The sequence below is a fragment of the Salvelinus namaycush genome, chromosome 9 (assembly GCF_016432855.1).
Source record: "Salvelinus namaycush isolate Seneca chromosome 9, SaNama_1.0, whole genome shotgun sequence".
Lineage (NCBI taxonomy): Eukaryota > Metazoa > Chordata > Actinopteri > Salmoniformes > Salmonidae > Salvelinus > Salvelinus namaycush.
Genome location: NC_052315.1, coordinates 53,600,202 through 53,628,078, shown reverse-complemented (window position 1 = coordinate 53,628,078; position 27,877 = coordinate 53,600,202). Strand labels below are relative to the sequence as shown.

Here is a 27,877-nt window from a genome sequence, read left to right as displayed (position 1 = left end):
GATGAAAAGTATGCCCAAATTAAACTGCCAGCTACTCATCCCCAGAAGATAAGATATGCATATTATGAGGGCCTCCCGGGTGGCGCAGTGGTCTAGGGCACTGCATCGCAGTGCTAACTGCGCCACCAGAGTCTCTGGGTTCGCGCCCAGGCTCTGTCGCAGCCGGCCGCGACCGGGAGGTCCGTGGGGCGACGCACAATTGGGCTAGCGTCGTCCGGGTTAGGGTGGGTTTGGCCGGTAGGGATATCCTTGTCTCATCGCGCTCCAGCGACTCCTGTGGCGGGCCGGGCGCAGTGCGCGCTAACCAAGGGGGCCAGGTGCACGGTGTTTCCTCTGACACATTGGTGCGGCTGGCTTCCGGGTTGGAGGCGCGCTGTGTTAAAGAAGCAGTGCGGCTTGGTTGGGTTGTGCTTCGGAGGACGCATGGCTTTCGACCTTCGTCTCTCCCGAGCCCGTACGGGAGTTGTAGCGATGAGACAAGATAGTAATTACTAGCGATTGGATACCACGAAAATTGGGGAGAAAAGGGGATAAAATAAAAATAAAAAATAAAAATAAAATAAATAAAATAAAGATATGCATATTATTAGTATATTTGGATAGAAAACACTCTGAAGTTTCTAAAACTGTTTGAATCATGTCTGTGAGTATAACAGAACATATTTAGTAGGCGAAACCCCGAGGACAAACCATTCAGATATATATTTTTTGGAGGTAACTCTCTTTTCAATGAGGTTTCATTGGTATCTTTCATGTGTGATTTAATGAAAGTTAGATTTTTATAGTAATTTTTATAGTAATTAATTTGAATTTGGCACTGCATTTTCTCTGGCTTTTTGCCAAGTGAGACAGTAGCATCCCGCCTAAACTCAGATTTTTGGATATAAATATGAACTTTACCGAACAAAACATACATGTATTGTGTAACATGAAGTCCTATGAGTGTCATCTGATGAAGCTCAAAGGTTAGTGATTCATTTTCTCTATTTCTGCTTTTTGTTACTCCTCTCTTTGGCTGGAAAAATGGCTGTGTTTTTCTGTGGCTATGTACTGACCTAACATAATCGTTTGGTGTGCTTTCGCCGTAAATCCTTTTTGAAATCAGACATGTTGGCTGGATTCACAACAAGTGTAGCTTTACTTTGGTGTCTTTCATGTGTGATTCCATGAAAGTTATATTTTTATAGTAATATATTTGAATTTGGCACTCTGCATTTTTATTGGCTTTTGGCCAAATGGGACGTTAGCGTCCCACATACCCTAGAGAAGTTAACGTAGCTAATCCATCATATGGTGCTGTTTTTTGCTTTTCGTAGTTGGCGTAAAACTAAAAGAAAAAAACACATCAAATCCATTACCTGGTTGCTGTTTTTGTGACTATGCACAGGTCTCCCCCTGTGTTTTCAGAGGTACTGGGTAATTTATCCCTCACCGGGTTCCTATTCCTCCAAATGGGTCACGATATAAGCTCTCCCAGGGCATCGGACCCCTGATCCATGGCCTTGTTGGCTTGGCTGAGTTTATGGCTTCCCTTTGTGACAGGTGTGATGGTGTCAACCATAGGGACGTGCCTGGGGGACCTATGCGCTCAGGGCGCCAGAGGAGAGGCGGGCCCTGGCAGATTCCCAGACACACCCTTCCCCGGTCTCGGCTGCTTACCCGGTCTCAAAGGGCAAAGTGGGAGGAGTGTGTGGAGTCCCCATGGCTGTTGTCCTCAATGCTGGAGAGGGGTACTGACTCCAATTCCGGTGCCGGCCTCCGTTCTTCAGGGGCTTTCGTGTCACCACGGGGGCTGACCCCCTGTAGAAAAACCTGCGGCTGGAGATTCCCTCACTCCTGGACGAGGGTGTCGTCTGCAGGATTGAGACATCAGAACAGCTAGATGGGTTCTACTCCACTTATTTTGTGGTCCCAAAAAGAGACGGAGGGTTTCGACCAATTCTGGACCTCCGCAACCTCAATGGGTACTTGAAGGTACTGAGTTTCCACATGCTGTCCCCAGCCCGGGTGTTGCAGGTCGTGTCCAGGGACCAGTGGTTTATGAAACTGAACCTGATAGATGCGTGATCCATGTTCCTGTTCACCCAGCTCATTGGCAGTACCTCCAATTCGCTTACGAGGGGAGGGCTTACGAATTCATGGTTCTTCCCTTCGGCCTCTCCTTGGCACCCCGCACATTCACAAAGTGCATCGACGCTGTCCTGGCACTCCTCACGTCCCGAGGATTGTTGATCCTCAATTACCTAGATGATTGGCTGATTGTGCCCCGACCAGGACCCAGGTCCTATCAGACAGAGACGTGCTCTTAACCCACATCGGTGGGCTGGGCATTACTGTAAACGACAAGAGTCATCTGACGCCCACCCAGAGGGTGGCCTTCATTGGCATGGAACTGGACTCAGTCCTCATGAGAGCACGCCTGCCCACCAGAAGGGTTCAGGCTATCTTATCTTGCCTCGACTACTTTCGGCAGTAGCGGGTGGTATCCGCCCTAACCTGCCAACGCCTGTTTGGCTTGCTGCACGCGGCCTCATTGTTGATTCCCCTGGGCCTGCTCCATCTCCGACCTCCTCAATGGTGGTTCAACTCCCACCAGCTGCACCCAGCCACGGGTGACCGCACAGTGCCTCAGGGCATTGTTGAGGTGGCGCTGTCACTCCTTTCTCTCAGATGGGGTGGGGATGCTGAGGATGTGCTGCCGGGAGCTGGTCAGCACAGATGCCTCCCAGATCGGCTGGGGGGGTGTGACCAAGGGCGACTGTTGGCTACCCACTTGGAGCGGCAGGCACATCATTACACTACAGCTCCGAGCTGTACTGCTGGCCATGCAGTCTTTCCTTCCACATATGAAGGGAAGACGACCTGGTGAGAACGAACAACACCAGAGTGGTGGCTTACATTAACCATCAGGGTGGACTGAGGTCCCACCGCCTCCATATTATGGCACGGGATCTCCTTCTCTGGGCTCAGGGACGTCTAGCGTCTCTACGCGCAGTGAACGTACCTGGTATCCTAAATGTGGCAGTGGATATGCTCTCGAAGGAGGGCCCGCCACTTTGGGACTGGAGCCTACATCCCCAGGTGGTGCAGCACCTGGGGGACAAGTTCGGGAGAGTGCAGGTGGACCTGTTTGCCTCCCTGGACAATGAACACTGCCCCCTGTGGTACTCCATGTTGGAGCCACCAGGGCCTCTGGACTTGGATGCTCTGGCTCACGATTGGCCAGGGCTGGAGCTTATGCAAATTAATTACTTAAAAATCATACAATGTGATTTTCTGGATTTTTGTTTTAGATTCCGTCTCTCACAGTTGAAGTGTACCTATGATAAAAATTACAGACCTCCACATGCTTTGTAAGTAGGAAAACCTGCAAAATCGGCAGTGTATCAAATACTTGTTCTCTCCACTGTACATACTACCTCAATTGGCCCGACCAACCAGTGGCTAACCGGGCATTGGCTAACCGGGCTATCTGCATTGTGTCCCACCACCCACCAACTCCTCTTTTACGCTACTGCTACTCTCTGTTCATCATATATGCATAGTCACTTTAACCATATTTACATGTACATACTACCTCAATCAGCCCGACTAACCGGTGCCTGTATATAGCCTCCCTACTGTTATTTTTCACTGTCTATTTTACTGTTGTTTTTATTTCTTTACTTACCTATTGTTCACCTAATATATTTTTCACTGTTGGTTAGAGCCTGTAAGTAAGCATTTCACCCGTAAGGTCTACACCTGTTGTATTCGGCGAACGTGACAAATAAACTTTGATTTGATTTAAAACACTTCAGCGAGCAGGCCTTTCTAATCGACCTGGTCCGGGTATCCTGGAAGGATATTGACCTCATTCCATCAGTAGAGGATGCCTGGTTATTCTTTAAAAGTGTTTTCCCTACCATCTTAAATAAGCATGCCCCATTCAAAAAATGTAGAACTAAGAACAGATATAGCCCTTGGTTCACTCCAGACTTGACTGCCCTTGACCAGCACAAAAACATCCTGTGGCGTATGGCACTAGCATCGAATAGCCCCCGCGATAAGCAAGTTTTCAGGGAAGTTAGTAACAAATATACACAGGCAGTAAGGAAAGCAAAGGCTAGCTTTTTCAAACAGAAATTTGCATCCTGTAGCATAAACTCCAAAAGGTTCTGGGACACTAAAGTCCATGGATAATAAGAGCACCTCATCCCAGCTGCACACTGCACTGAGGCTAGGAAACACTGTCACCAGCAATAAATCTACGATAATCAAGAATTTCAATAAGCATTTTTCTACAACTGGCCATGCTTTCCACCTGGCTAACCCTACCCCGGTCAACAGCTCTGCGCCCCCCACAGCAACTTGCCCAAGCCTACCCCTCAGCCAGGCTCAAGGTCCTAAACGATATCATAACCGCCATCGATAAAAGACAATACTGTGCAGCCATCTTCATCGACCTGGCCAAGGCTTTCGACTGTCAATCACCGCATTCTTATCGGCAGACTCAACAGCCTTGGTTTCTCAAATGACTGCCTCGCCTGGTTCACCAACTACTTCTCAGATAGAGTCCAGTGTGTCAAATCAGATGGCCTGTTGTCCGGACCTCTGGCAGTCTCTATGGGGGTGCCACAAGGTTCAATTCTTGGGCCGATTCTTTTCTCTGTATACATCAATGATGTCGCTCTTGCTGCTGGTGATTCTCTGATCCACCTTCATGCAAATGACACCATTCTGTATACTTCTGGCCCTTCTTTGGACACTGTGTTAACAAACCTCAAGACGAGCTTCAATGCCATACAACACTCCTTCCGTGGCCTCCAACTGCTCTTAAATGCAAGTAAAACTAAATTCATACTCTCAACCGATCGCTGCCCACGCCCGCCCGCCTGTCTAGCATCACTACTCTGGACGATTCTGACTTAAAATATGTGGACAACTACAAATACGTAGGTGTCTGGTTAGACTCTAAACTCTCCTTCCAGACTCACATTAAGCATCTCCAATCCAAAATTAAATCTAGAATCGGCTTCCTATTTCACAACAAAGCATCCTTCACTCATGCTGCCAAACATAACCTCGTAAAACTGACTATCCTACCGATCCTTGACTTCAGTGATATCCTTTACAAAATATTCTCCAACACTCTTCTCAGCAAATTGGATGTAGTATTTCACAGTGCCATCCGTTTTGTCACCAAAGCCCCATATACTACACACCACTGCGACCTGTATGCGTTCCCTCGCTTCATATTCGTCAGCAAACCCACTGGCTCCAGATCCTGTATAAGTCTTTGCTAGGTAAAGCCCAGCCTCATCTCAGCTCACTGGTCACCATAGCAGCACCCACCCGTAGTACGAGCTCCAGCAGGTATTTCTCACTGGTCATCCCCAAAGCCAACTCCTCGTTTGGCCGCCTTTCCTTGCAGTTCTCTGCTGCCAATGACTGGAACGAATTGCGAAAATAACTGAAGCTGGAGACTCATATCTCCCTCACTAACTTTAAGCATCAGCTGTCAGAGCAGCTTACCGATCATTGCACCTGTACACAGCCCATCTGTAAATAACCCCCCCTACTACCACATCCCCATATTGTTATTTATTGTTTGCTCTTTTGCACACCAGTATCTCTACTTGCACATACATCTTCTGCACATCTATCACTCCAGTGTTTATTTGCTAAATTGCAATTATTTCGCCACCATGGCCTATTTATTGCCTTACCTCCTTACTCCATGTGCACACACTGTATATAGACTTTTTCTATTGTGTTATTGACTGTACGTTTGTTTATTCCATGTTAAACCGTGTTGTTGTTTGTGTAGCACTGCTTTGCTTTATCTTGGCCAGGTCGCAGTTGTAAATGAGAACTTGTTCTCAACTGGCTTACCTGGTTAAATATAGGTGAAATAATAAAAAAAGAAAAAAAGATTACAATAGTATTTTTCTGCCTGTTTGGAACAGTGTAAACACTAAATAAATGATAAGTAATACCAGCAAATCTGTTTTAATTAACCAAATTGTAACGCCTATAATACAGCACAGCAAAGTTCCAAAACAGACAGATTTGTTAAATGGTATTATCCTACATTTTGTGGATGCATGAGGCTTGATGATCACAGAATCAGTAGGATATAAAATACAACACTCAAATAGGCAACAGAAGCAGGAATAGAAGCATAGGGCTGAGTGACTCACTCATTCCTGGATTTCGTTCAAAATAAGTTATATAATAATGCAGGGTTAAAGACACATTCTTTATTATTTTCTTTAGTATACACAGTCTCTCATCTTGTTACAGCTCATTCCGTTTGAATTATGTGGATTATAATAAATTGAAATACAGTGCATTCGGAAAGTATTCAGACCCATTGACTTTTTTCCACATTTTGTTACTTATTATAGCCTTATTATAAAATTGATGAAATTATTATTTTTTCCACATCAATCTATACACAATAGCCCATACTGACAAAGACAAAACAGGTTTTTAGAAGTGTGTGCGAATAAAAAAACAGAAGTACATTATTTATATAGGTATTCAGACCCTTTGCTATGAGACTCGAAATTCAGCTCAGGTGCATCCTGTTTCCATTGATCATCCTTGAGGTGTTTCTACAACTTGATTGGATTCCACCTGAGGTAAATTCAACTGATTGGACATGATTTGGAAAGGCACACACCTGTCTGTATAAGGTCCCACAGTTGACAGTGCAAAAACTAAGCCATGAGGTCGGAGGAATTGTGTGTAGAGGTCTGAGACAGGATTGTGTCGAGGCACAGATCCTGGGAAGGATACCAAAACATTTACGCAGCATTGAAGGTCCCCAAGAACACAGTGGCCTCCATCATTCTTAAATGGAACACGTTTGGAACCACAAAGACTCTTACTAGAGCTGGCCGCACGGCCAAGCTGAGCAATAGGGGGAGAAGGGCCTTGGTCAGGAATTTGACTCTGACATAGTTCCAGAGTTCTTCTGTGGAGATGGGGAAAACCTTCCAGAAGGACATCCATCTCTGCAGCACTCCACCAACCAGGCCTTTATGGTAGAGTGGCCAGACGGAAGCCACTCCTCAGTAAAAGGCAGATGACAGCCCGCTTGGACTCTCAGACCATGAGAAACAAGATTCTCTAGTCTGATAAAACCAAGATTGAGCTCTTTGGCCTGAATGTCAAGCATCATGTCTGTAGGAAACCTGGCACCATCCCTACAGTGAAGGTGGCAGTATCATGCTCTGGGAATGTTTTTCAGCGGCAGGGACTGGGAGACTAGTCAGGATCAAGAGAAAGATGAACGGAGAAAAGTACAGAGAGATCCTTGCTAAAAACATGCTCCAGAGCGCTCTGGACCTCATACTGGGGCGAAGGTTCACCTTCCAGAAGGACAACAACCCTAAGCATACAGCCAATACAACGCAGAAGTGGCTTTGGGACAAGTCTCTGAATGTCCTTGAGTGGCCCAGCCAGAGCCCGAACTTGAACCTGATCGAACGTCTAAAATAGCTGTTCAGCGATGTTCCCCATCCAACCTGACAGAGCTTGAGAGGAACTTCAGAGAAGAATGGGAGAAACTCCCCAAATACAGGTGTGCCAGGCTTGTAGCGTCATACTCAAGAAGACTTGACTGTAATCGCTGCCAAAGGTGCTTCAACAAAGTTCTGAATAAAGGGTCTGAATTCTTATGACTGAGTTTCTTTTCTTAAAATAAATGTATTTTTTTTTTAATCCATTTTAGAAAAAGGCTGTAACGTAACACAATGTAAACAATGTCAAGGGGTCTGAATACTTTTCCGAATGCACTGTATATGAACAGTGTGATGTGATGTGTAAATCTGGCTACTCTGCTATCTACATGATCAATCATCAACGCTCAGGGTGGGGACGGACATCTCATCTCAGTAAGAGCGCAGTTCATCTCATCCAGGTAACGCCTTTTTCTTGTGACGGGTAGGCCTACATTTGCTGCAGTATAGCCTATACTGCACTATTAGAAAAAAGGGTGCTATCTACAACCAAAAAGGGTTATTTTGCTTTCCTCATAGAAGAACCCTTTGAAGAACCCCTTTTGCTTCCAGGTATAACCCTTTTGGTTCCAGGTAGAACCCTTTCCACAGAGGGTTCTACATGGAACAGGAAATAGTTCTATCTGGAACCAAAAAGGGTTCCCCAATCAGGACAGCCGCAGAACCCTTTTGGAATCCTTTTTTCTAAGAGTGTACAGTGGCCTAACATAAGGACTGAATGCTCGTCTAATTTACACATCTCCATCTGGCTTTCGGGGTCACTGTATTTTTTTATTGTAAAGAAGATTCTTTAATTGTAGCTGCAGAGATTTAAAACAGCTACTAACTCGGGTATCGTTGCATTAAATCAGTGCATACACGAGCACTCTATCGCAGTCTCTCTCTCTCCATCAATTCCATTCAACTTGCATCCAAAATAGATAATCCTGTTCAAGGATTATATACAGTGCCTGTCAAAAGTTTGGACACCTACAGTGGGGAGAAAAAGTATTTAAAATTAGATTCTTCAAATAGCCACCCTTTGCCTTGATGACAGCTTTGCACACGTACTGTAATTGGTTCTTTCTTTTGTTGGTACAGGAGCAAAATGCAATTATTTTGTCAAAATGTATAAATGCTCGAGTCTGTTGAATAATTTATAGTTTGAATGGCGAGTCCAGCTTAACCTGCTCAAGAGAAGTAGGGGTCAGCATAATGATAATAAGCCAAGGATATACTGTAATAGTCTGAGCCATCTAGAGACAGCAATTTCTGGTCATTCCATGTGAGTACTCTTTCTTTAGATCTCTCTTCCACTCACTGCTACTCTCCCTCTCTCTCTCTATCTATCCCTCCCTCACGCCATCCCTCTTCTCCTCTCTCTCTCTCATATCCTCTGACTCCCTCCCTAACTATTCTCTGCTCTCTCTCCCTCTCTCCTCTCCCTCCCTCCATCCCTCCGCTCTCTCTCATTTTCTCTGACTCACCTTCCTCCGGTATGATGTGCAGGGTGACGATGAGTCCGGCATCTTTGATGAGCTTGACGATGTCGGCGTGGGGCATGCTGATGATGGACTGCCCGTTGACGGCCAGGATCCGGTCGCCAACCTTCAGGCGGCCGCAGCGATCCGCTGGGCTGCCCTCGATGATACGCCCAATCTTGTGGGGCACAGCTAGTAGGGGGAGTAGAATCAATGTTTTGGCAAATATGTGCATAAACTTGTCAAGTGCTGGACAGAAAATAAATTGTAAATGAAAGTATTCTCCGCAAATCTGCCCCCTGGTGGTTTATTGAGATGCACACACACAAACAAGAATGTTTTGATCCCACCTGGTATTTGAAGAACATCCCAGTGGGACTGAAATGTTGTCTTGTGTGTTTCTCAACAACCCACTGTGGGAGCATATTACAGAAGAAACATTTTAACGTCTTTTGCTCTCAAATCACTCCCTATCGCTACCCCAGAGTTTCCCAAACTCGGTCCTGTGGATCCCAAGGGGTGCACATTTTGGATGTTGCCCTAGGCACTACACAGCTAATTCAAATAATCAAAGCTTGATGATGAGTTGATCATTTGAATACGCTGTATCGTGCTAGGGCAAAAAAACGAAATATGCACAGGGTTGACAAAGTGCACTGAGCAGTCACACAACTTGAGCCTGCTCTGAGTTTGACCTATTGGGCAGGTGATTAAAAAAAAGTGACAAAAGCTGAAGAACATACACACATCCAGGTACTTTCCGCAGGTGCTGGAGTTGTAGGGAAACTCATGGAAAACAGAAAGGAAAATGCAGCACACTGCTGCTCATGCTCCCAGGTGATATTTATTAAAACAACAACATTTCGACCCTTAGGTGGAAGGTCCTATATATAAGGGCAGTACTCAGTGACATCACTTCCTGAAACAGGAGGTAAAAAAATGTGTAACAGTTTCACAATATTAACACTCAATGTATCAAAATATATGATCATACACAGGGATTGTAATCAATATTTACAGTAATTCACATACAATATTCAATTAGGATTTTTTTTAAACGATAAAAAAAAGTCAAAATCCTCGTTAAGGCCAAGAGGAGACAGTGTGTTGAGGCTGTGGATCCAAAAAGATTCCCTTTGAAGAAGTTTCCTCTCAATGTCCCCTCCCCTGCGTGACATCTTGACCATTTCTATTTCAATGTATCTCGGAGAGTTAATAGGATGTCCAGCTTGTACAAAATGAGCAGTAACCGTGTTTTTGTCTCACCTGTCCGTATATTGCTGCGGTGCTCATTGATTCGTGTCTTAAGGCTTCTACAGATTTTCCCTATGTAAGACAGACCACAGGGACATTTCGACATGTAAATAACATTGGTGGACATGCAGGTAATCAGGCCCTTGATCTTAAATCTTTGTCCTGTGCGGGGGTGGGTAAATGAGTTGTCAGATCCCCTGAAGGGAGAAATTATGGTTCACTATCCTAATACCCTCTTCCTGTCAAACCATAAGATGTAAGGATTGGAGGGAAGGTGTGCCTAAAGAGGAGTATATATATACACTTGTAGTGGTGGAAACATGTCTTTGTCTGAATACAGCTGTGCCAACCCTTTGGGAAGAATTAAACTTGGTTAAGCTTCTCTAGTGAGTTATTTACTTAGAAAATTTAGAACCTAACACTTTTCTCTGGTGGGTAATCAGATTTAACCACAATATCTCTCAGATTTGGGTGTCTTTTAAAAACCATACGTGGGGGATATTTAAAAATGGGTTTCATTGTGGGTCAGTGTCAATAATGTACCAGTGCTTCCTGATAATGTCTTTAAATGCCTTCTCTTCAGAGGAAACTTTTTCCTCCAGATCAAAGGGACAGTGATGGGGAGCACTTCGGCCCTCCTTTTATAGTCCATGATCAGCTACTTTGTCTTGCTCACGTCAAGGGAGAGGTTGTTGTCCTGGCACCACACTGCAGGCTGTCTCATCGTTGTCGGTGATCAGACCAACCACTGTTGTGTTGTCAGCAAACTTAATGATGGTGTTGGAGTCGGGCTACGCAGTCGTAGGTGAACAGGGAGTACAGGAGGGGACTAATAATGCACCCCTGAGGGGCTCCAGTGTTGAGGATCAATGTGGCAGATGTGTTGTTGCCTACCCTTACCACCTGGGGGCGGCACGTCAGGAAGTCCAGGATCCAGTTGCAGAGGGAGGTGTTTAGTCCCAGGGTCCTTAGCTTAGTGATAAGCTTTGTGGGCACAATGGTGTTGAAAGCTGAGCTGTAGTCAATGAACAGCATTCTCACACGTTAGGAAGTCCAGGTGGGAAAGGGTAGTGTGGAGTGTGATTGCGTCATCTGTGGATCTGTCGGGGCGGCATGCAAATAGGAGTGGATCTAGGGTTTCTGGCATGATGCTGTTGATGTGAACCATGACCAGCCTTTCAAAGTACTTCATGGCTACCGACACAAGTGTACAGGGTGGTAACACTTGGTTTGAGTACACGTCCTGGTAAATCGGTCTGGCCCCGCGGCTTTGTGAATGTTGACCTGTTTAAAGGTCTTGCTCACATCGACTACGGAGAGCGTCATCACAACATCCCCTGCAAAAGCTGGTGCTCTCATGTATGCTTCAGTGGGGTTTGCCTCGAAGCGAGCATAAAAGGCATTTAGCTCATCTGGTAGGCTCGTGTCACTGGGCAGCTCACGCCTGGGTTTCCCTTTGTAGTCCGTAATAATTCTCAAGCCCTGCCACATCCGACGAGTGTCAGAGCCAGTGTAGTAGGATTCAATCTTAGTCCTGTATTGATGCTTTGCCTGCTTGATGGTTCGTCTGAGGGCATAGCAGGATTTCTTATAAGCGTTTGGATTAGTGTCCCGCTCCTTGAAATCGGCAGCTCTATCCTTTAGCTTGGTGCGGATGTTGCCTGTAGTCCATGGCTTATGGTTGGGAAATGTACGTACGGTCACTGTGGGGACAACATCGGCGATGCACTTATTGATGGGAAAAATGTTGTTTTCCCATCTCAGTTCTAACCTTAGGAACAGACAAGGACAGCAGTGACTGTGAACAAAGACTGTATTGAGTGACTGATGCTCCCGCATGCTTCCCAGCCAAAATAGTTTGGTATAGTTTGTGCATATATTATGATGACATTTTGTGACATTTTTATTTGTTTTCAACTTCAGCGAGGGTTCAAAACCCCCCCCAAAAAATCTGTAGGCAAGCCAAAGTTCGGAGCCGATGTCTACACCTCTTACTCTGTGATTCCTCAATAAAGTCTTTGTTGTCATTCAACGAGAGACGACCCGTTTTCATGCACATTTTTTCATTGAGAAATACTGCACCTAACATCTTAGTTAGATGTGAAATTGCGCAACTAAATTTAATGACAGACTTCTTGAGTGATCTTAGATTCATTTTGACTATTTTGAGGAAGTGTATACTGGCTACGGCATCTCAAAAAGGACAAACAGTACTATTGCCAATTTTTTCTCATTTTTCAAGCGAAGGTCTTTTAAGGGAGTATGCGAGCACACTCGTTTGGTTGGGCTAGCTGAGTTCAGCTAGGCGCCAGTAGAACTGATGCATGCTGACGCTTTAAGGAACAGAGACACAAAGGGAGTTGCCTTATCAATGCCTTGTACACAAAGTGTACCAGTGCTTTAGCCTCCTGGTGGAGAGAGAGGTACATTGTACAATGGCATAAAAATCAGTGTTTGGTGAGTGATAGTAATACACCGTGTCCAGAGTTTTTAACGTACTTGCTAACATCACCATAATCCAGAACCGATAAAAAGTGCTTTGTTCCTAAAATAAAAACCAATTTCAGTTTCTTGGTCAAGTTATCAATGTGCGGTTTAAAATTCAGATTTTCCTCTAACCAAATTCCAAGATATTTTTAGGAGATGACCCAATCAATTTGCTAGCCTTTTAGAGTTAAAATCTGCCCGTGACTCCATCTGTCTACTTTCAGAGAAGAGAAAACTGTATATTTTGTTTTCCTTGTTTTAAGCACAACTTTAAAATCGAAAATCTGAACAGCGTCCTGAAAAGCCTTCTCAATATTAGACGCGCTAGAATAAATAATTGTGTCATCAGCATACAGATGGAGATTTGCAGAGTCAACAGTCTCCCCTATATCATTAATATACAGACCTAAAATAGAGCCCAGGGGAACTCCTTTTGTAAGCCTTTGAAACTCAGATTTCATACCCTCCTGTGCCACACACTTGAGTTCTGTCAGAAAGGTAGTTTTGTAACCAATGCATCAACTTCCGGCGCCGACCGAGATGGCCGCCTCGCTTCGCGTTCCTAGGAAAATATGCAGTATTTTGTTTTTTTATGTGTTATTCCTTACATTGGTACCCCAGGTAATCTTAGGTTTCATTCATTACATACAGTCGGGATGAACTACTGAATATAAGAGCAACGTCAACTCACCATCATTACAACCAGGAATATGACTCTCCCGATGCGGATCCTGTGTTTTGCCTTCCACCCAATACAATGGATCTGATCCCAGCCGGCGACACTAAACAACGACGCCGTAAACGGGGCAAACGAAGCGGTCTCCTGGTCAGGCTTCGGAGACGGGCACATCGCGCTCCACTCCCTAGCATACTACTCGCCAATGTCCAGTCTCTTGACAACAAGGTTGATGAAATCCGAGCAAGGGTAGCTTTCCTGAGAGATATCAGAGACTGCAACGTTCTCTGCTTCACGGAAACATGGCTTACTCGAGAGACGCTAACGGAGTCGGTGCAGCCAGCTGGTTTCTTCACTCTTCGCGCCGACAGAAACAAACATCTTTCTGGTAAGAAGAGGGGCGGGGTGTATGCATTATGATTAACGAGACGTGGTGTGATCATAACAACATACAGGAACTCAAGTCATTCTGTTCACCTGATCTAGAATTCCTCACAATCAAATGTCGACCGCATTATCTACCAAGGGAATTCTCTTCGATTATAATCACAGCCGTATATATCCCCCCCCAAGCAGACACATCGATGGCTCTGAACGAACTTTATCTGACTCTTTGTTAACTGGAAACCACACACCCTGAGGCTGCATTCATCGTAGCTGGGGATTTTAACAAGGCTAATCTGAAAACAAAACTCCCTAAATTCTATCAGCATATCGATTGTGCTACAAGGGCTGGTAAAACCTTGGATCATTGTTATACTAACTTCCGCGACGCATATAAGGCCCTCCCCCGCCCTCCTTTCGGAAAAGCTGACCACGACTCCATTTTGTTGCTTCCAGCCTACAAACAGAAACTAAAACAGCAAGCTCCCGCGCTCAGGTCTGTTCAACGCTGGTCCGACCAATCTGATTCCACGCTTCAAGACTGCTTCGATCACGTGGATTGGGATATGTTCCGCATTGCGTCCAACAACAACATTGACGAATATGCTGATTCGGTGAGCGAGTTCATTAGAAAGTGCATTGACGATGTCGTACCCACAGCAACGATTAAAACATTCCCAAACCAGAAACCGTGGATTGATGGCAGCATTCGCGTGAAACTGAAAGCGCGAACCACTGCTTTTAACCAGGGCAAGGTGACCGGAAACATGACCGAATACAAACAGTGTAGCTATTCCCTCCCCAAGGCAATCAAACAAGCTAAGTCCCAGTATAGAAACAAAGTAGAGTCGCAATTCAACAGCTCAGACACAAGAGGTATGTGGCAGGGTCTACAGTCAATCACCGATTACAAAAAGAAAACCAGCCCCGTCGCGGACCAGGATGTCTTGCTCCCAGACAGACTAAATAACTTTTTTGCTCGCTTTGAGGACAATACAGTGCCACTGACACGGTCCGCTACAAAAACCTGCGGGCTCTCCTTCACTGCAGCCGAGGTGAGTAAAACATTTAAACGTGTTAACCCTCGCAAGGCTGCAGGCCCAGACGGCATTCCCAGCCGCGTCCTCAGAGCATGCGCAGACCAGCTGGCTGGTGTGTTTAAGGACATATTCAATCAATCCTTATCCCAGTCTGCTGTTCCCACATGCTTCAAAAGGGCCACCATTGTTCCTGTTCCCAAGAAAGCTAAGGTAACTGAGCTAAACGACTACCGCCCCGTAGCACTCACTTCCGTCATCATGAAGTGCTTTGAGAGACTAGTCAAGGACCATATCACCTCCACCCTACCTGACACCCTAGACCCACTCCAATTTGCTTACCGACCCAATAGGTCCACAGACGACGCAATCGCAACCATACTGCACACTGCCCTAACCCATCTGGACAAGAGGAATACCTATGTGAGAATGCTGTTCATCGACTACAGCTCAGCATTTAACACCATAGTACCCTCCAAACTCGTCATCAAGCTCGAGACCCTGGGTCTCGACCCCGCCCTGTGCAACTGGGTCCTGGACTTCCTGACGGGCCACCCCCAGGTGGTGAGGGTAGGTAACAACATCTCCACCCCGCTGATCCTCAACACTGGGGCCCCACAAGGGTGCGTTCTGAGCCCTCTCCTGTACTCCCTGTTCACCCACGACTGCGTGGCCATGCACGCCTCCAACTCAATCATCAAGTTTGCGGACGACACTACAGTGGTCGGCTTGATTACCAACAACGACGAGACGGCCTACAGGGAGGAGGTGAGGGCCCTCGGAGTGTGGTGTCAGGAAAATAACCTCACACTCAACGTCAACAAAACAAAGGAGATGATTGTGGACGTCAGGAAACAGCAGAGGGAGCACCCCCCTATCCACATCGACGGGACAGTAGTGGAGAAGGTGGAAAGTTTTAAGTTCCTCGGTGTACACATCACGGACAAACTGAATTGGTCCACCCACACAGACAGCGTTGTGAAGAAGGCGCAGCAGCGCCTCTTCAACCTCAGGAGGCTGAAGAAATTCGGCTTGTCACCAAAAGCACCCACAAACTTCTACAGATGCACAATCGAGAGCATCCTGTCGGGCTGTATCACCGCCTGGTACGGCAACTGCTCCGCCCACAACCGTAAGGCTCTCCAGAGGGTAGTGAGGTCTGCACAACGCATCACCGGGGGCAAACTACCTGCCCTCCAGGACACCTACACCACCCGATGTCACAGGAAGGCCATAAAGATCATCAAGGACAACAACCACCCGAGCCACTGCCTGTTCACCCCGCTATCATCCAGAAGGCGAGGTCAGTACAGGTACATCAAAGCGGGGACCGAGAGACTGAAAAACAGCTTCTATCTCAAGGCCATCAGACTGTTAAACAGCCACCACTAACATTTAGTGGCCGCTGCCAACATACTGACTCAACTCCAGCCACTTTAATAATGGGAATTGATGGAAATTATGTAAAAATGTATCACTGGCCACTTTAAACAATGCCACTTAATATAATGTTTACATATCCTACATTACTCATCTCATATGTATATGTATATACTGTACTCTATATCATCTACTGCATCTTGCCATCTTTATGTAATACATGTATCACTAGCCACTTTAAACTATGCCACTTTATGTTTACATACCCTACATTACTCATCTCATATGTATATGTATAGACTGTACACTATACCATCTACTGCATCTTGCCTATGCCGTTCTGTACCATCACTCATTCATATATCTTTAGGTACATATTATTTATCCCTTTACACTTGTGTGTATAAGGTAGTAGTTGTGGAATTGTTAGGTTAGATTACTTGTTGGTTATTACTGCATTGTCGGAACTAGAAGCACAAGCATTTCGCTACACTCGCATTAACATCTGCTAACCATGTGTATGTGACAAATAAAATTTGATTTGAACACTTTAAAAAAATTATATTTTGTCCATACAACAGCAGGGCATGGTCAACAGTGTCGAAAGGCCATTGATAAGTCAATAAAAAGTGAAAGTGTGAGAGAAATTACGTATTCACCTGATTTGTTTAATATTAATAGTTAATAAATATATGCTGAACAATAGTAAGACATTTTCATTCTAACAATCCACGTTCACTCCCCGCAGCTGGTCCAGGCGTGTAGTCAAGGATATTCTTGGCGACTACGGGGTAGAGATAACTTGAGGGACAGAACAACATGTTCTTGTTTCCAATCATCTTTGCTTCTGAGTAACTTGGTCACACAGCATAAGACAAAGAGCCTCTGAGAGTGACCACAGTTCCTCAGTCCGTCCTGTTCTTTTCCTATCTTCCAGGGCACAGCTGTGTTGAGATATGAAGAGAACAGAGGCTAACTTGGTAGAGAAAGGAGTAACGGAACTGCCGTTATTACTTGTTTGTGCGTTATGACCTCACACACCCGAAGAAAAAGCCACAAGAAGAAAGCAAGGTATCTTATGATGCCCTGGGGAGGGGTGGAACCAACCGTGACTAAGCAGTTTTTGTGTTTCTATATAACCCCATTGCGTTTGCGTATTATTCGGGCTCAGAACAATCACCTACGGGTGGTTGTTGACCAGCTCTATTATTGCAATAATTAATCAATATTAAAGGTTGATTGTTTGAAGAAATTGAAAGTCTCTTCTCCCTTACTTGATTAGAATTCCCACAACAAAACACAATGTTTCTTGTCCTGAACAGCTAGAATATCACCTACAGCCTTAGTTACCACAGTAATCGTGTATTATGCTTGCCTCAAACATGCCTGGAATTTAGATAAAATTGAGTTATCATAAAGAAAGTCTTTCAACTGAGTTCACCAGGTTCTCCCAATTTTTTGCCAGTGCAGACAGTTTAGATATGGGACGATAGTTATCCATCTGGGTTCGATCTCCACCCTTATGTAAAAAGGTGTAGGCTGCTTTCCAGACATTTGGAATCGTATTACTCGCCAATACAGTATGAGTGAGAGTGGTAGAGAAGGAGGGTAGCAATGATCTCTGCACCACTTTAAAAAAATAAGTGTTCAATTTATCCGGGCCAGCCGTTTTATTAATGTCAATAGATTTGAGTGCCCTTACAACTTCTGAAAGCTCAATTTCGATCAAATTAGATGTTAGGGTTGAGTTCATTATCAAATAGTTGCCCAGCCTCAGCAAAATGCTCATTAAACATGTCAAGCAGTTTATTGTTGTCAGTCACGTCCATTGAATTTGAGGTAAATTGAAGCGGAAGACCAGAAGAGTTTGTGTTTGCATTCATAGACTTAATGGTTTTCGATTATTTGGTCGGGTTATTGATGTTTGCCTTGGTGAATTCGTAATCGAAGCTAGATTTGCATTTCCATATTAACAAGGTGCACTTATTTCTCAGTGCCCGGAATAGCTCCAATTCAGCCTGGGAGTTACCCTTTCTGGCTTTGGCTCATTGTGTATTTCGGATCAAATTATGGATCAAATCAGATAATTATACTGTAAAAAAGGGATTGTCTCAACCTCTTACCCGGTACTTTTTGAGAGGGGCGTGTTTATCACAAGTAGTAGAAACATGGAATGAAAATAGGAGAATGCCTCCTCGACGAACCGCTTGTAGTCCCCAGGACCGAGTTTGGGCAACCCTGCCCTACCCCTTGGCCATAACCCCTCGATGTTAGCTTGTCTGAAGGGTCTGGATAGGTCCTGTATTTATTTACCACAGTGTAGTGCTAAAGCTTCCACCATATTGCTTCTACCTCACAGATCTGCAAACATCGAAGGGTAAGGACTGGCCAAGAGGGACGGGTAGTTGTAGAAGTGTAATGTTTTATTACAAGTTATTACAAATGTTCTAACATCATGGCAAAAGGTTTATCTCCCCTCTTGGCTAACTTTAAAACACATGGAGTGGTGTTGTGTAACTTTCAATTAACAGAAAATTCCAAAAGGTCTACTATATAATGGACTGATACTTGGAATTGGAGCACTCATCCTGTTCTATTCCAGAATAACCCTTTAGCGCGAGACATAGAAATAGAGTTACTTTAGTAGTTTTGCTCGGGTGATTCTATTCCTACGGCACTTGAGAGACATCGTGTGACTCACTGATGACAGCTGTGTTCTCCGGTCGGTTCAGCGAGCTGATGATGACAAAGCCGAAGCCCTCGTTCTCTTTGCGGTGGATGATGACATCACTGGTATGCAGGGGGACGGCGCCCTCCGGAGGGGAGGCGGTGGATGGTGGCGGGACATTGCCGGGGGTTACGGGACAGGAAGCTGAGGCGGCGTCGCTGCGCGGGGAATTGTGCTGCGGGGACACGTAGCCAGGGCTACGGCCGTTCACCCCTAACACCTCACCTACAGAGGGCAGCAGAAATTGAGAGAGAGAGATGTTGAAGTTAACTTTTTTTCTACCCTCTCTATACTACATACCCTTCTCACCAGGGAAGTGGACTCTCCTCCTGACCGTCAGCCTGATCTGGCCGTTGTATAATGTATATAGTGCAGTGGAGGCTCCTCAGAGGAGGAAGGGGAGGACCATCCTCCTCAGTGAATTTCATAAGAATAAAAATCATAAAACATTTATACTTTTTAGATAAAACTATACTAAATATAATCACGTCAAAAAAGTATTTATTAAAACACACTATTTTGCAATGGTCTACAGTAGCCTCAACAGCACTCTGTGGAGGGTAGCACTATGGTGTAGCTGGAGGACAGCTAGCTTCCGTCCTCATCTGGGTACATTGACTTCAATATAAAACCTAGGAGGCTCATGGCTCCCACCCCCTTCCATAGACTTACACAGCAATTAGGACAACTTCCAGGGGAAGTTGTCCTTCAAACTATCAGAGCTCTTGCAGCATGAACTGACAAGTTGTCCACCCAATCAAAGGATCAGAGAATGAATCTAGTACTGAAAGCATAAGTTACAGCAAGCTAGGACTGCAGTGCATAAATTTGGTGAGTAGTTGACTGAAAGTGAGAGGAAAAACAATAGTTGAAAAGTTTTGAACAAACTGATTTCTTCAAAAATGAAGGAGAAGCAAGAGAGAGAGAGAGATTGTCACTTTTCAGTTTCAGTTTCACTTACTTAGCTAGCAAATGCAGCTAGCTAGTTTAGCCTACTCAAACACTATCCAACACAACACTGGAACTCTTCCAAGTCAAGTTAAGCTTTTACTAATTTATTGCCATCGGAGTCCTGCTTACTGACTGTACACTGTAACGTTACTGCATGATTGTTTCAGGTTTAATGAGGCGTTACTTATATTAGATATGTTGACTATCACGTTACTTCAGCTAATATGGTGACAACGATGTAGGTAATGGTTATGATATGGTTTGGCTTAGAAAGGTTTTTTGACTTGTCACATACAGCTGATGTGTTTGTGCATTGAAGTCCACAAGTGAATGGACAAGGTGAGAGGAGGAGAGCACACATAGATACGAGAAGGAATAAACCATGGATGCTATGAAAGTGAACTGTGTTTGCACGTGATCAGGGGTGTATTAATTCTGCCAATTCTGTTGAAAAAAATCTTAAATGGGAACAAATGGAACAAAACGGAGATGAACATACCTGAATTTGTGCAATAGGAACTCTCGTTTGAAACTGTTGGACTAATGATTACACCTTATATCAGCCAGATGCAGGCAAGAGTGTGCAAGGCGGAATTGAATGTGTCACTGTCTGTCAGCTCAAATTTTTCTCTTGACCTGTGTGCACCTACATTGTTAACTTTTATTCATAGGCTAAGTTGTAGCAACATCATAATGGGTATGGAGAAAATTTGAGTATTAGTGTATACGTTGTAGTGAATACTACTCACTGAGGAAGTGGACTCTCCTCCGGACCTTCAGGCTGACCTGACCGTTGTGTGCAGCGGCGTGCATCTGGTCGATCACGTATCTGTGTGGTTTCCCAGCAACCACCATCTTATCCACGGAGATGAGCTCGTCCCCAGGTCGAAGACGTCCATCGCGCTCTGCAGGAGTGTTCTCTATGATCGCCCCAATCACAATCTGTTCAACGACAATCTATATTAGATTTGCTCACTCGTCAGGACACTGTTGTTCAGACGAGCTAGCCAACAACACAGGTACAGTAACACAATCCCTTCAAACTGAAGCTGGAAAGACTGCAAATTAGCTGCGTTTCGTTTTAGCTTTTTTCAATTGACATTCTTTGTACAGTATATATCCATAAAAATTATGCTATCTGATTCATGATTTCGACTGGTTGAGAAACGCTGCCTGCCTGTCTGTCTGTCTCGTCCCGACACGTTCATTACTATGGGACAGCTGGAGATCAAATTTGAATATTGAAATAATGTTGCAAAGTCGGAGAAACAGACAGCAAGGTTTATACAAATCTCCGCTGTTGAAAACTAAATGTTAGTCTAAAAGTAATGGGAGATAATGTCTAGATGCTTTTTATAGTGTAGATCAAGTTTATAGATTGCATGGCTGGGCTGATGAGACAGTGGATTGCGCAGTCAGATAGAACAAAGTAAAAAGGCATTTTAACGTCATAGATTTAACCGGTGGTAACTTGAGGATAGACACCGGCAGGAATGTGGTTTTAACCAAACAGCATTCAGTATTAGACCCACCCGTTGTATAAATTATGTTAGGTGTGTATTACATGTTGTTCAGTATGTTAGGTGTGTAGGCAGCAGCAGGCAGCAGGTGTGTTCAATGAGGTTAGACATGCTAGATGTGTATAATGGTGTGTGTTGTCCAGCCCGTCCCATACGAGCCTTGTCGCGGGCGTCCGGACTCACAGCCTGCACGGCCTCGTCTCCCCCCAGGATGCGGAAGCCAAACCCAGTCTTCTCCCTCAACAGGTGAACTTCCACCTCCTGGTACTCTGGACCTGATAGGGGGAGAGAAAGAGAGAGTGGGAGGGAGGCACAGGGAGAAATGGAGGGGATGAGGAAGGAGAGGGAAGGGAGAGGGAGAGGGAGAGAACGATAGGGAGAGGAGTAGAAAAAACAAGGATAAAAAGAGGTGAGAGAGAGGAGGGGATGCAGATAGTGAGGAAGAAAGAATTTGAATGCAGAGAATTCCCCCACAAACACAGACTACGGTGGCCAAGAGAGGAGAGAATTCGGCACTGATTTGTAATCTATCAGGATCGAGAGATCAATATCCTTCATAGACTGAATAAGAAAAAAGACAGACCGGTACAAATTCTACTGATTGCATATTCATTATTCACACTTAGTGTTGTTAAGCATTATCTGAATATGCCATACCTAAATAATACTCCATAATGTTATGAAGCTATGTTGATTTAGTTGTTGGTTTTGGTTGCTGTGGATCTAACTTCTGCCACTACTGGACAAAACAGACATTACGTTGCCACATCTTCTCAGTTAAGGAAAAGACTCCACCTCCTATAAGCCACCAGTGCAGAACCAGGAAGCAGAAGCGTGGAACTCGTTCCGGGGTGAAGTTTCCCCAAGGTACAGGTCTAAGATCAGCTTCCCCTCCCCCAATCATAATTTCCCTCCGTTAGTGGGGAAAATCCTAAACTTACCCAAGGTCTTTGTCTCGTGGCAACTTTATCTTACATCATGTAACAATACTCACGTCTACTCTCGTAGATGGCCCTGGACTTCTCATAGAGGTCATATGGGTCGGGTTTGTTGAGGTCGAAGCCCTCTGTGGAGTCGGGGACCGAGGTGCGATGCTGTGACTGGGTAGAGAAGGGTGTGCCGGGGGGAAGCACTGGGGCTGACAAGCAAGTCTGGGGACTTCCATGGGGGTCCCACTGCTCTGGTATCTGAAGGCACAGCAGCAGAGACAGATAGGGATGGGATGGGATAAAGGAGAGAGATTTACAGTTGAAGTAGGAAGTTTACATACACCTTAGCCAAATACATTTAAACTCAGTATTTCACAATTCCTGACATTTAATCCTAGTAAAAATTCCGTCTTAGGTCAGTTAGGATAACCACTTTATTTTAAGAATGTAAAATGCCAGAATAATAGTAGAGAGAACGATTTATTTCAGCTTTTATTTCTTTCATCACATTTCCAGTGGGTCAGAAGTTTACATCCACTCAATTAGTATTTGGTAGCATTGCCTTGATTGTTTAACTTGGGTCAAATGTTTTGGGTAGCCTTCCACAAGCTTCCCACAATAAATTGGGTGCATTTTGGCCCATTCCTCCTGAGAGAGCTTGTGTAACTGATTCAGGTTTGTAAGCCTCCTTGCTCGCACAGGCTTTTTCAGTTCTACCCACAAATGTCTATGGGATTGAGGTCAGGGCTTTGTGATGGCCACTCCAATACCTTGACTTTGTTGTCCTTAAGCCATTTTGCCACAACTTTGGAAGTGGGATTGGGGTCATTGTCCATTTGGAAGACCCATTTGCGACCAAGCTTTAACTTCCTGACCGATGTCTTGAGATGTTGCTTCAACATATCCACATAATTTTCCATCCTCATGATGCCATTTATTTTGTGAAGTTCACCAGTCCCTCCTGCTGCAAAGCAACCCCACAACATGATGCTGCCACCCCCGTGCTTCACGGTTGGGATGGTGTTCTTCGGCTTGCAAGACTCACCCTTTTTCCTCCAAACATAACGATGGTCATTATGGCGCAACAGTTCTATTTTTGTTTCATCAGACCAGAGGACATTTCTCCAAAAAGTACAATCTTTGTCCCCATGTGCAAACCATAGTCTGGCTTTTTTATGGCAGTTTTGGAGCAGTGGCTTCTTCCTTGCTGAGCGGCCTTTCAGGTTATGTCGATATAGGACTCGTTTTACTGTGGATATAGATACTTTTGTACCTGTTTCCTCCAGCATCTTCACAAGGTCCTTTGCTGTTGTTCTGGGATTGACTTGCACTTTTCGCACCAAAGTATGTTCATCTCTAGGAGACCGATCGTGTCTCCTTCCTGAGCGGTATGATGGCTGCGTGGTCCCATGGTGTTTATACTTGCGTACTATTGTTTGTACAGATGAACGTGGTACCTTCAGGCGTTTGGAAATTGCTCCCAAGGATGAACCAGACTTGTGGATGTCTACATTTTATTTTCCTGAGGTTTTGGCTGATTTCTTGTGATTTTCCCATGATGTCAAGTAAAGAGGCACTGAGTTTGAAGGTAGGCCTTGAAATTCATCCACAAGTACACCTCCAATTGACTGAAATTATGTCACTTAGTCAATCAGAAGCTTCTAAAGCCATGACATCATTTTCTGGAATTTTCCAAGCTGTTTAAAGGCACAGTCATTTTAGTGTATGTAAACTTCTGACCCACTGCAATTGTGATACAGTCAATTATAAGTGAAATAATCTGTCTGTAAACAATTGTTGGAAAAATTACCGACTTGTCAAAACTATAGTTTGTTAACAAGAAATTTGTGGAGTGGTTGAAAAACGAGTTTTAATGACTCCAACCTAAGTGTATGCAAACTTCCGACTTCAACTGTATGTCAATTACTTTAATTGAATCCAGTCATGTGTAGATAACTGCGTACACATTTGCACCTTAAAGCTGAATAACAGACCACTTAAAGCTGAATAACAGACCACTCAAATCAACAGGCCATTCAATTCATAGGTGTTTTTCATTCATAGGTTTTTCAAGTCCTACAAATTTATTTGATTATTTCTTTATTATTATTATTATTTTTTTTAACCTTTAACATCAATTATCTAAAAACGCTTCAGATTCGATATGTTGTAGCTTAGAACTATTTCACATCTGAGGATTTTGTGTTGTGCCCGCCATTGGTTGAGACACAATTTGCTCTTGAATACAGGGTGGGTGTCATTTCAATCATAGAAATATAATTCATAGAATGGATCTATCGCTTCAAACCACGGCAATTTAGCTGGTTCACCATTGACATTTAAATTGAATTGACAATTTATGTAATTACTACTACCAGAAAAGATAGAGACCCGTGCACTGTCGAATAAATGAATAAATCAAAAACCGAGGCTTGAATGCAAAATAAAGAGATTTATTAAAACATCATGGTTCCCAAAAAATCATAGCGCAAGAAAGTGCATAAATTAAAGGTGACGACAAAACACAAACATTTTGGCCTCAAGTCATTATCAGTGTAAATCGTCAGTGTTAAACAAATCAAAATATATTTTTTATTTTTCAAAGTAGCCACCCTTTGCCTTGATAGAATGCTTTTCCAACAAGCTCGAAGAAATTCCCACATATGCAGAGCATTTCTTCGCCGCTTTTCCTTCTCTCTGCACACCAACTCATCACAAACCATCTCAATTGGGTTGAGGTCAGGTGACTTTGGAGGCCAGGTCATCTGATGCAGCACTCCATCACTCTCCTTCTTGGTCAAATAGCCCTTACACAGCATGGAGGTGTGTTGGGTCATTGTCCTGTTGAAAATCAAATGATAGTCCCACTAAGCGCAAACCAGAAGGGATGCCGTATCGTTGCAGAATGCTGTGGTAGCACTTGTGACTGCACTGAGAAACTTTCTCAGTTCTTGACACCCTCCACATTGACTGACCATCATGTCTTAAAGTAATGATGCACTGTCTTTTCACTTTGCTTATTTGAGCTCTTCTTGCCATAATATGGACTTGATCTTTTCCCAAATACGGCTATCTTCTGTATACCCACCCCTACCTTGTCACAACACAACTGATTGGCTGAAACGCATTAAGAAGGAAAGAAATTCCGCAAATTAACTTTTAACAAGGCACCTGTTGATTGAAATGCATTACAAGTGACGACCTCATGAAGCTGGTTGAGAGAATGGAAAAAGTCTACCAGGCTGTCAGGCATAGGGTGGATACTTTGAAGAATCTCAAATATATTTTGATTTGTTTAACACTTTTTTGGTTAGTACATGATTCCAAATGTGTTATTTAATGTATGCTCTGTCTCAACTGATGGCGGGCACAACACAAAAACCTTAGAGAATGTAAAATAGGGTCTAGGGTACAACAAATTAGAATGTGAAAACATTTGAGTTTACGTGTTTTTAGATCATTGACATTAAAGGTTAAAAATAAATAAATAATAATAATTATATTCAATTATATTAAGTTTGACAAACCTGTTTGTTCTGCGTCATTCAGGGTTTATATACACTTTGATATGCGCCACCCGGGGGCCATTCAATTTAGCTACATCTAGCTTGTGTTTTTCTTTGGTGCTGAAAAGGGAACTAGGCAGTAATTTAAATAAGATTCATTGTTGAGAACGGTTGCAGCACTGCTGGTTATCTCCTGCCATCCTGGTTGTTAAAGCCTTCGAAAGCATTGCTTGTGAGTACAAATCATTTTCTAAGATGTTTATCTTGTTGTATCAGAGAGTATTTGTACTAGATGGTTGGTAATTCAGGTTTTATGTCAAGTGTACCACCCTGCTAGCCTGCCTAGAGTGTCTGTTAATTGATGTAGCAGCTAGTTCCTTTCATTCAGGTGAAGTTTGTGCACTATTGGTGTTTAGAATAAACATTTTTTTGCAGTTGTTGGCTAAGCATTGTATTGTGTATTTATATATTAGGCTTAAGCTGTATCAGTAATTCCATTATTTTATGTTTCAGTTTCACTCCGTTTCATAAAAAAAACACTGGAGGTTTTTGGAAGCCTATCCCATGACTCTGTTACAGTTTTTCTTGTTGAATGGAGTTTGGCTGGCTGTGAAGTTAGGGTTACGCACACTATAAGGAGGACATTATACTGTTTCTAAGCTTTTAAATGATATCAAACTCAGCTGTTTATCATTTCCAGTGATGAAGACATGGATGTCTCATGGTATGGTGGGGTACGCAACATGGGTAAACTTTGAGCACTTTTGTCTCTTGAATGTTTTTGCATTCAGGTCCAAAAAGTCACTTTCTGAGCACTTCTACAATGGGCAAATATGTATAGGAGGTTTCGTTCAAATCATAATGGGTGCTGCCAAAAAGTGATTGAATTCAAATGGATTTACCCTATACATTTTAGCCAGTAGGTCTTAAAGTGGTGCTCACGAGCCAAAAGTGGTCCCCGACAATGATGTACTAAGTCACAGCGTCCTTGTTCTCTCTTTCGCTCTGCTGTGTCGGCACCTTGCTGGCTGTCACTCAAATGACAAGGGGCTGAAACTCATTGGTTAGAACTTGAATTGCTAGGGGGCTGGCCCATGTGGTGGAAAATGTAAGGAAACTGGTGCAGCACAGCTAGGGATTTTGTGTCTAAAAGAGGTAGCTAAGACAGTAATTCTGCTCATAGATTATGCATGTGTGAACTATACATTGACAGCATAGAGCAGGAGGTTCTAAGCAGTCGCCAAAGTTCCGGAGCATGTCTTTAAATAATTGTTTTCAAAGCCAAAACCACCACTATAAAGATGTGCCTAAAATTGAAGCAAAAATAACACGAGCCCATCCTCTTTCCAGAGAATTACTGTACAAATAAACATAATAGGCTACCACCAATGTGTATGATTGACTCGAAGCAGGTCAAGAAAGATTGGTTAAATCAGGAGTGAAGCGAAGGCAAAAACATCTCCCAGGCTGCTCAATTAAGTCCCGGAGACAGACAAACCCGCACACACACACGCGCACACACACTGATTAAATATGTTACTGTGTCACCCTTCTCCCTCTGCAAACAAATACACACACAAATAGTTGTGTTTTACCTGTTTGGAGGTGTTCCATGGAGAGACGTGACCTGCAGAGAAACAGACAACACATTTTAGTCCTGAGAGCAGACACATAACTGTAGATGGGCTATCTTATAACACAGACCAACATTTTTGGGGGGGGAGAAAGATAGTACAAGAGGGAATAGGCTAATGTCAGTGCAATGTAAGAACTGGAATACAGAACTAGAATGAACTATCACAGATTCTATTTGAATCCATACGTCGTAGGCTGTTACACATAACATGAGAGCAGAGGGACACCTTTCTACCTAAAAACCAGTGTAACTGCTTATACTCAGTAACTGTGTGAATCACAAAACCAACCTCTGTTTTATCAACATTAAACTGTGAAAACGACCCTTCATAACCCAGAGATAACATTCGCAGTTTATTGCATTTCCTATTCCTCTTGTTTTGGCATTGTTTGTGTAACTTGCCCCTAAATGAGTTTGCTGG

At 43.9% G+C, this 27,877-nt stretch overlaps 1 protein-coding gene across 1 annotated transcript in view; it reads right to left on the bottom strand.

Annotated features, from left to right (window-relative positions):
* LOC120054194 (membrane-associated guanylate kinase, WW and PDZ domain-containing protein 2-like) overlaps window positions 1–27,877 on the bottom strand; it is a 285,181-nt gene that overhangs the window by 15,003 nt on the left and 242,301 nt on the right. The window contains exons 12-17 of the mRNA XM_039001646.1: window positions 27,416–27,447; window positions 22,380–22,572; window positions 21,569–21,660; window positions 20,615–20,807; window positions 18,888–19,139; window positions 8,975–9,160 (exon numbers count right to left, since the gene is read on the bottom strand). Of these exons, the coding sequence (XP_038857574.1) occupies window positions 8,975–9,160; window positions 18,888–19,139; window positions 20,615–20,807; window positions 21,569–21,660; window positions 22,380–22,572; window positions 27,416–27,447 (948 nt within the window). The remainder of the gene's footprint in view (window positions 1–8,974; window positions 9,161–18,887; window positions 19,140–20,614; window positions 20,808–21,568; window positions 21,661–22,379; window positions 22,573–27,415; window positions 27,448–27,877) is intronic.